Raw genomic sequence first — 10,025 nt, forward strand, 5'->3', positions numbered from 1 at the left:
GGTTCAGTGAGTGTCGGTAAGTGCTTAGAAACAAAAACAAAAGCCACTTTCAGAGAGACAGAAACTGAGGCAAATCCTGGAAAGGTACGTGCAGTTCCTATGACGCTCAACTTCTGCCCTCAGCTACAAGTACTTCCACTGATTTTAGTTGGATGTGAACTCCACTCTTCGAAGTCAAAAAGGACTGTACGAAGAAAAGGAAAAACCAATTGTTTAATTCAAGACAAGCTCAAAATCTAATAGTTTACTGAGCACAATGGGTAAGAGGTATAGTTTCTGGAGAAGAGAGCTGGTTACTGTGATGCTGTTGGCTGTACTGTTACTGATATGTCAGGAAGATCTACCCAAAGGCCTGCAGCGTAGCTTAGAGATTGCCGGGTCAACTTTTGTACCCTACAGCTGTGTGTAAATTAGAAAGTAAACTAATAGGAGCAGCTCTGTAGGGAAGCTGGTAGGGTCACCCCCACTGTAACCATTCTGGGGGATTTGCTCTAGACTAGCTTTGGTTTAGTCCGGTGGTCTATACACCTATTAGCAGTTGGAGCACAGGTGGCAAACTCTCAGAGCACATCTTTGGTTTTAATTTCATCCGAGAGGAATGCAGTTCAAGCACTGTGAGGACTTTCTGTGTTGTGAACCAGAGCATAGTAAATGGGGACAGTTAGGAGGTTCACTTCCAAACAGCACTCCTGAGCCATACTAACATGGTAAGGTAGTTGCACCCTAAGCAGGGTAGCAGCAATGGTGAGAAGTTCACTACAGGCTACTTAATATGTCTGCTGTGTACTTGGATACACTAAAACATGGTCAGATGGGTTTTTTTAATACATGCCTACTATTTTTCTTGGTTTCTGAGTAGAAAAAGTGCATTTTGGGAGGATTTATTTGGAAAATAAATATAAGGAGTTAGCTGTATTCTCCTCTGGAGGCCATGAATGTTAGGACGGAAACTCAGCAGGGGCTGGGCAGTGGTGTTCTGAAAATTGAGCTAACTTTTACTATTCCCAAATTATTGTTTAGAGAAGACTTTTTCCCCTCCCTTCTCAGCTTAAAGAATTAATGATAGAAATGCATGAAGAACTCTAGGCTTTCTTTTCCAGACTGGAGTTTATTCATGTTACAACTGCCTGGTAGCCTACGAACACCTGTGCTTGTTTTAAGCAAGGAAGTTCAAATATTGGGAACAATTCGCCCATTACAACATGGAGTTTTGCCTCAACTAATTTATCCTGCTTCTCCATGTCTCAAGCTCCACATTGACATGGGCAGAAGGCTTCCAGACCCAAAATCATTAATCTCTGTAACACTGCAGTTCTGTCATAGCCTGTGTGACTCCATAAGATTCTTACTGTCGTGGTAGAGCTAGCACCTGGAGCAGCAGTAAAAGAAACTTGTAGAGGCGTTACTGACCAACCACATGTACCTCAATGATTGCATTATTCTTTTCTCTTTTTAAAAGGCGGGAATATTACATTTATAGCCAAAGTAGAAGCCAAAGATCTTCTCCGAAAGCCAAATGTTAAGTGGTTTAAAGGAAAATGGATGGACCTGGCCAGTAAAGCGGGGAAGCACCTGCAGCTGAAAGAATCCTTTGAGCGTCACACTAAGGTGTGTCTTTGCTTTTCCTTCTTACAGGGGCAAAGCTCCAAACAGAGCTTAAAGATCAGTTTAAGACAACAGGTAGAAATTCAAGAGCAGTGGATTCTAGCCCTGGCTTCCCCACGCAGATTTTAGTGATGGTCTCCGACCCTGCACAGAAGCAGACTTTTCTGCTCTCCCAGCGCAGGACAAGTAGTGGTGGGGAAATCAAAGTTTTCCGTTGCCATTTCTGGGCTCCAGATTCTTTCCAGAGCCCTTTATTTGAGTTATTCCTTACTCCTCATTTAGGTCTGAAAGAGTAATCTTTTAACTTCTGCTTTGTGCAAATGTATCCCCCACATTAATGAATAATTATGTTTGATTTTTAGATTCACACATTTGAGATGCATATCATTCAAGCTAAGGAAAACTATGCAGGGAACTATCGCTGTGAAGTATCTTATAAGGACAAGTTTGATAGTTGCTCTTTTGACCTTGAAGTCACCGGTAAGATTTCACTTGTGTCTGTAAAGCTTTATAAAGATTTCTTTTTTTTTTTTAACCTGAAATGCCACCTAATTTTGTTCAGAACCTTTAAATGAAGTAATGATTAAAGTGAACATTTTTATCATAGAGCTCAGAGAATTTCCTTAAGTGTCTGTAATTTATTGTTTAAATTAATATTGGGATAGATAGCATGTGAGACATTTATCCAAAAATTAGAAAAGCTGGCAGATAAAACTAGTATTGAATTCAAATCAGGCTCTGGCACACAAGACAGAGAGCTAGGCTTAGCGCTACTCAGAGAGTGAGGTTTCATCTGGCAGCATCTGAGCAGAGGGATGTGGAGTGGTCATGGCTTGCCAGTCCTTTGCACCCTGTTCGGGCATGGTTGTGATCATACTCCAGAAAGCTATTTCTTCCACTCTTCATCAAAATGAAGAATAGCACAATGTGGAGAGCACTGGAGAGTTGTACCTTTGTCTGCTTCTGCGTTATAAAAGGCCTTACTCTGGCAAATGTTAACCCACAGGCTTATCTTTTCCTCCGAGAGCAGTTCTGCCATCACAACAGCACATGCATACCTGCACAATCAGACTGAGAAAGATGGATGTCTTCCGAATCGCCAGGGCCAGCAGCCAGTGGACAAAATAGTTGTTCACCCTCATAAATCATGTGCCTAGACCAGACTGTTCGTTCGTCAGTCAGGGGAAGCTGGCCACAGTTAAGGGGACAGTTGACGGCTGACTGACAGCCCGAGGGGCATAGGTAGGTTTGTGTATTCAGAAGCCAGTGAGGCAGGGGCCAGCCTGGCTGCATCTATTCTCTAGCTGTGGATCAGAACCATTTAATCTGATTCAGGCTGGCATAAATGGGTAATTCACACAAGGGGGATTCATCCTCGCACCGAGAATCAACATGAGTCTGTAGTCGTAGAGAAGACTGTCTCTTTCCTCTGATGCTGAGCGTACTGAGAAAGTGCAAGATGCAAGCAGGAGAGAAAGCATAGGGAATGGGAAGACAAAAAGGCCAGAGCCTGGGTATAGCCAGGAAGGAGATCGGCAAGAAACATCACAGAGACAGATCTCCTATGCAGAACCTCAATTAAGTAAACTTAGCTTAGCACTGAGCAGCTTTGCATTTATCAGAACTTAATGCCAAAGGAGCAGCACAAACTGTGGTCACTTAGCAGGAAACTGAACAAATTTCATATGCCAGATTGCATCGATTACATAAATTACATTAATTTCAAATTATGTTTTTAATTCCTGTATTACTGTTATTTCATAGAATCTTCCCAAGCTGCTCCATCCATTGACATCAGATCTGCTTTCAAAAGAAGGTAACTTCCAGCAGTGGTCCTATGAAGCTCCTCAGTAATGGGTGCTGGTAGCATTCACAGAACTTGTGACAATCTTGGCAGACAATTGTATCAATTATTGTAAAAGAAATGTTTTTGTAAATAAAGATTAAAGAAGTGGGGTTCAGGGTAGTTGGTAGTGAGTAGAATGAAATAGTTACAACTCATAGTACATATGATATTAAATACTCTACTGTGAAATTACAGTGTCATTGCTTTAAGGGAAGATGGAATATTTAAGGCAATTAAATATCTCTTTCTTTAGAGGTTTTTAAAATCATATTTTAATTAACTAAAATATTCTACCACATGTTTCCTGAAAATTGTCAGCTACAATATGAAAGTTCCTGGTCCCAGTCCTGTACTGATTAAAAGCTGAGAGAAAATTCACACTGATTTCAAGAAGATAGGATCTGGCTTTATGTTGTCTTACAGTAAAAAAGTGTGTCATAAGGCCATTGTTACAGAAAAACTACAAATAATATATTGCAGAGGCCATAAGATAAAGCATTGTGTCTGAAGTCTTTTCCTTTGTTAGTTACCTTTGTGACAAAATATCAATTCAAACCAGTATAGATTGTGATAAAATAGTAATTCAAACCAGTATAGATGTCATCTTTACATTTGATGGAGAAAATTGTCTTAGAAGGACAGAAGTATTCAGAATGAAAATGTTTTGCAAACAGAAAATGAATGCAGTTTGTTAATTTACACGTACAAGCAAAGCTGTGATTCAGAAGCAACTGCTTTTATTTAGAGGGATTTGATTTAAAGAGTAAATGCAAAAGATATTACACTCAAGGTGCACTCCTTTCTTGAGCACATTTAAAAAAAAACCTGCAAAACTATTCTGTCCAAGCAGATGAGAATATCTGAATATTTTCTGATTTTCTAAGTAATATCTTGCCTGCAAAATCTGGGATGAAATATTGGCATCATTTGACTTAACATTTGCAGGATTTTGCCCTTACTTTTTACAAATATTAAGGGCATTTCTTTTGTCTCCATGAGCTTTATAAGAAGGTAATACTGCTTAAGGTCACATTATAGAAAGAAATGCACCTTCACAGGACTGTGATTCTATCTGTAAAAATGTACAATGTACTGTTTCTTCTTTTTTTAACTGATTTCTCCCTTCATTTAGAGAAAGGTTAAATCTTAAGTGTAATGCTTTGCAATCAGTATTTGACATAGCTATGCATTGTTAAAAGCACCACCCAGCAATGCAAATCTTTGTTTTATATTTGTAGCAAAAGATCAGCACAAGCCCTTTGTTTTTATACACACACACTATGGAAACGAAAAACAAAGCTGGTTGTGTTGACTAGCTCACATTTATTTGTGTTACTGAAATCTAACACAAATCTTGGCAAATTTATGTATGCAGTTACAAAAATTTGTCATCAAAGTATAATAACAAGCAATGCAAACCTTTGTGTTATTTTTCACAATTGCCTAAGGAAACATACTTCATGTGAAAAAGAATACAAGTTTGTGTTGATTTTATACCATTATTTGTGTGTCTGGACAGTGTTGAGTATATGAGACATGTAGAGCGTTTGCAATGTGTGTTGTCTAAGTCTTCCTGTATTAAACAAAGATTTGATCTTTTTCTATTAATAACAGCGGTGATGGACAAGACGATGCAGGAGAACTTGACTTTAGTGGTCTCCTGAAACGTAGGTGAGAACCAAGTGATGCAGTGAGCAGGTGTGGATTGCAAACCATTAGGTTCGCACACAGAAAGAGTCAGGTGTAGCATTAATAACTTCTTAAGAATTTTCTGACCTTTCATTTTTTTTCAATGTTTCTAACTATCATTCTCACAATATAATATGCAAATGTTCAGTTAATTGTACCTTTAAGTGTGCAGAAAAGAAACCTCAGATTTGATTGCACTGGGAAAAAAGTGAGCCACAACCTAAAGAGGCCAATAACATTTAGTTTACTTGCTATTTCTTTTGTGTTTGCATGGAAGGTAGAGGGGGAGAATTTCCTACACAGGGATGAGCAGTTCAGAAAATTGAGTCTGGTGCAAGATTAAAAAACTGCAAGGGTTAAATTTATCACTTTGGGTACATCTTAATTTGATTTTATAAACATCCTGATATGAAAAATAATATATCATGCTTTCAAACCATAGACATTGGTATTAATTCTTTGTAGCTTTCTGTTTCAATATGTGCACACAAATATTCAGCGGAGTTTTATTCAACTTAAATGCTGTGCTGGAGAAAAACTCGGGCATGTGTTTCTCTGGTTTGCCTTGAAAATCTGGTGTTGTGATAGTTATGCCTCTAGCTATTTCAGACCTTAAACCCAGTTTAGTCTTTTAACAGGTTAAGACAAGATAGTTAATTCATCTTTTTTTTAAATTGATCACAGAAATTTTATATGCCATGGAAATCAATGGCAACTGACCATAGAGAATTGGAAAAGGAACTAGATCCTTTATCTCATTTACCACTTACTCTGAAAGAGGAAAACCCAACATGCAGTATTAATTACATAAAAAGTTCACAATGGGCTCATGGGCTATGATGGTGAGAATAGTATTTAAGCAACTAAAGCCAACAGGAAAGGCTGAAGGTAAAAGTAGGCAGTGAAAGAATTACCTGAACCAATTCAAATCCACCAGGTCTTTGGTTTTTTAATCTTCTCATCCCTAATTAGGATCTTCAGTTTGACATTTTATCATACTAATACAACTTACCATGACAGTTCTCATGACTGCCTGTGGTGTGTTTGGTTAGCAACATGAGAGTTGCATGTAAGAGGTCTTGGGGTTTTTGTGGAAAGAGAAATGTGATTTAAGAGTCATTATCACTTCACTAACAAGTAACTCACATGTTTTGTAAGGTAAATACTGTATAGCCATATAAACATAGTATACCTATCGTGTGGTTAATGGGCAAAGCAAACGTTTAGTTTTTAAACACCATTATTTGATATTGGTCAAATCGGTTCATCACCTCCGTGCTTCGGGCACTGAAATGCCACCTCAGACTTCTGAGCTTAATTGAATAAGATTGCTAATTAAGCCCCAGTGTGGATATTAATATCCATTTTTATGAATATGTTTCCATTTCAATTTTTTCAAGAGGCAATGTTGCAGGTGCATTCCTTCTCTTTCGCATAGTTATATTACCAAGGAAAGAGCTAGAACTTTTCACCTGTGGTGCATAATACTTGAAACATGTTTTTAAAAAAAAACCTAAATGCATAGAATCTATATACTGCCTATTTTCTAATTTCGTGCTGGTCTTGCAGGAAGACAAACCAGTTCTTATCTCAGTAAGCCACTCTGTGACTGGTTATGCTTTGTCAACGCAATCGATCAGTAACGGCACGAAATTCCAAAAGGCACAAGATCTCAGAAACACTTAAACATTTAGGTCTTTTTTTTTTTTTTTAAACTACATCTTTCAACGAAATGCACATTTTCGGGGAAAAGATCTGAAAGCGATTTTGTAGAGAGGTCAATCTGCTTAGGAAATACCAAGCATTGTTTGCCCACTACCCACAGCAGAAACTATTGTGGTCTCAGAACAAAGTTGGTTTGCTCTAAGTGTCATAATTTGTTCTCCAGTTACGCAAGAGGAAAAAGAGTCTGGAATTAATTATTTCAAGCTGGTTGAAAATCAGGATACTCTAACTGATCCTCATTCTCAACTACGGCCTGATTTAAAGGGGTACATTATCTCGATTCCCCTGGAGCATACCTCTCCTTAGCACGGACAGGCGTTGCATGGCAAGCGTCCAGCCCTGGGAGAGGAGAATGCCGCCCCATGGGGTGTGTCAGCTTTTACATATGTTTGCAAGCTGATCTCGACTTGCCGCCATGCAGAAGGAATCTCACTGAAATGCCAGTGTTCGCTGTACATAGTCACCGTCCAGAAAGCATAAGCAGAGATAAAAGTAAAAGGAATGAAACATAAAATTACATACCTGAGATTGTCTAACAATAATTCTAAGATAACAATGTAAGTATTTCAAAGACTCATCAGTGAGAAGCTTTTTTCCTTTTTAAAATAACACTGGCATATTACGAACATTAATAAACCTCATGGATTAAACAGGAAAATGGTTTTCCATAGTTCCTCATCTAATCGTGCAGAGATTCTCAGGGACCCACAGTGCTATTCTGTATATGTTAAAGAAAATTCTCTGTCGGACTTGATAGAGCTCAGCTCTAGCAGTGTCTCGCTCCAAAGCTCAGTCTTTTTTTATTTCTCAAATGTTTATTTTCTCACTCTGTTCTCAAAAGTACTGATTTCATTGGACCAACTAGATCAAATCAGAATGATCCTGGTCTGATCCTAATGAATTTACAGGAAAAAATGTCTAGATTTCTGCTCCAATTCCCAGATTGTTCTAGCAGTTCACTTTTTTGAGCTAAGCTGTCAGTCTCAAAAATTGTCATTTTGTTCAGGATACTTCCATTGTTCTCTCATTTAATGGCTGCCATTGTGAAAATAATTATATTTCTCTTTATCGGTTGTCTTAGCTTGGAGTTGCAGATAGCAAATATGGTATTGAAACTTCTGTATAAAGGTGATGCTATTCACACAGGCCTCTGAAAACACTTCCTGCTTTTAAGACTGAGATAAACATGGAAGCCAACAGATCCATCTTGCAAGTCCAAGCTGGTGTGGAAATCTCCAGTTCCTATCCATATGCCAACTTTAAGTAACTCTGAGAAGCACTGGTGTAACTATAAACAGACCCAGATTCCCTTGGATTTCAATGTCCTTTCATTGGTCACCCCTAGTAGCAGTTACAGGGACTCAGGGTTTGAAAGCATTTTTATATAATTATGAATGTACCGATTAGACTCAGATCTCAGTGGTGCCATCATAAATTGTAACTGATTCCATTCAAGTTACAACAGATAAAACTGATTTAAGTGGGATTAGCCCATATGCTATTATAGTGCTACATTTTCAAACGGCATTGTTTTTTTTAAATAATGAAGCAATACAAAACCTCTCACAACTGATTACATCAGAAAAGGCCAAATTAAAACTTACATCCAAATTCTGCCTTCAAGTAGTGTAAAGTAAGGTGTGACTGTCATTCTGAGCTATTCCACTCGTACTGAGTGAAATAAAAAAATATGATGGCGGCCTTCAAATTTTGATCAAAACATTTCTAGCCTTGCCATAGATTCAGTTTCACCTTTTTTTGTGGTGTGAGAAAGCCTCACTAACTCTTCTCCCATAATTTTATTTTGCTACTGTTAGGGAGATTAAACAGCAAGAGGAGGAACCTGAGGTAGATGTGTGGGAGCTCCTGAAGAACGCGAATCCCAGTGAATACGAGAAGATTGCTTTTCAGTATGGTATCACTGACCTGAGAGGCATGTTAAAGCGTCTGAAGCGCATGCGCAGGGAAGTGAAGAAGAGTGCAGGTATGGATAAGGCAGAATATTCTTATGTTCAGTAGTCAAACATCAGCGTCTACCTTAAAAACCCAAACTTGCTTCATTTCCATGTTGCACACTACAGCTCAAGCCTTATTACTGCAAGGAGTTAATCAGAAGGCGGCTTTGGTCCACTGTGGTTAGTGTAAACACCCTATCCCATTCAGTGCTTACCAAAAGCGTCCCTCCCTCTTGGCCAAACAGTAGTTCCAACTGGAACAAAGTCCCCCAGTTGTGTTGAAAGGTGTTACCTGATCAAACAGTATGGAAATTAGACCTTGTGTTATCATTAATATCTTCTGCTCTAAAATAGAGTCACTCCAAACACATTGTTTGCACTTCATATTTTCATTTTGCACTTAATCTGACATTCCTCTGAAATCCCCTCTGTACTAAAAACCCTCCACCCCGCACTGGGTGAGGACATTCTGGCCTGTCTTTCCCCACCTACCCTACTGAATAGTATGAGTGGTGTCATACATACATAAATATAGATACGTGTTTATACGTATGTGTATATATACATATGCGTACATAAAATAAATGTATATGTTGCATAATACGTATAGACACACACATAAATACAACACACTATGCATTTTACTATTGTGGCATTTGCTTGCTCCTGGAGAGCATTTCAGAACTGGATGCAATATATACATCTGCTGTTCCACTGGTTTCCTGGAGGAGTCCCTTTTGTGTAGGTGAAATCCTCCACAAATCCAGCTGTAATCCAGCTGTCTGATATACCCTCTCTCCTCGTCCATTACCTCACATCATCACATGCGTTCTGTTACTACACATTAATTTTTATTTATATTTTTCATTTGCTGGTATATTTGATTCTGGCCACAGTTGAGGGAGGGAGAAATGGAGTCAATGGGCTTTGGCTGAGCCACTGGGGCAGTTTCTGTATCCAGTGGAGCTCTTTAAGGGGTTAAAGCCCAGGGAAACTCCTCACCTTCCCCCAGGAGTCCAGAGTAGGGCTGGAAGCTGGGGCAGGAATTGTGTAGCTGGCAGGAAGAGCTGCTCCCTACCCAGGTGCACCACGTGGAAGTGCCTGAATGTTTTACTGGGAAAGGGGCATCTCCCAGCACCTGGGACCGGTCTGTCTGGTCCCTCTCCCCAGTTCCCTGTTGAGTAGGATGGAGCTGCCAGCCATAT

At 39.1% G+C, this 10,025-nt stretch overlaps 1 protein-coding gene across 1 annotated transcript in view; it reads left to right on the forward strand.

The window, feature by feature from the left end:
• The window catches only part of MYBPC1 (myosin binding protein C, slow type), a 78,729-nt gene that overhangs the window by 34,021 nt on the left and 34,683 nt on the right, over positions 1-10,025 (forward strand). The window contains exons 4-9 of the mRNA XM_009332945.1: positions 1-16; positions 1,460-1,608; positions 1,968-2,085; positions 3,370-3,421; positions 5,066-5,122; positions 8,683-8,849. The exon at positions 1-16 is cut by the window's left edge and continues 98 nt beyond it. Of these exons, the coding sequence (XP_009331220.1) occupies positions 1-16; positions 1,460-1,608; positions 1,968-2,085; positions 3,370-3,421; positions 5,066-5,122; positions 8,683-8,849 (559 nt within the window). The remainder of the gene's footprint in view (positions 17-1,459; positions 1,609-1,967; positions 2,086-3,369; positions 3,422-5,065; positions 5,123-8,682; positions 8,850-10,025) is intronic.

Source organism: Pygoscelis adeliae, unplaced genomic scaffold (genome assembly GCF_000699105.1).
Source record: "Pygoscelis adeliae isolate BGI_AS28 unplaced genomic scaffold, ASM69910v1 Scaffold38, whole genome shotgun sequence".
Taxonomy (NCBI): domain Eukaryota; kingdom Metazoa; phylum Chordata; class Aves; order Sphenisciformes; family Spheniscidae; genus Pygoscelis; species Pygoscelis adeliae.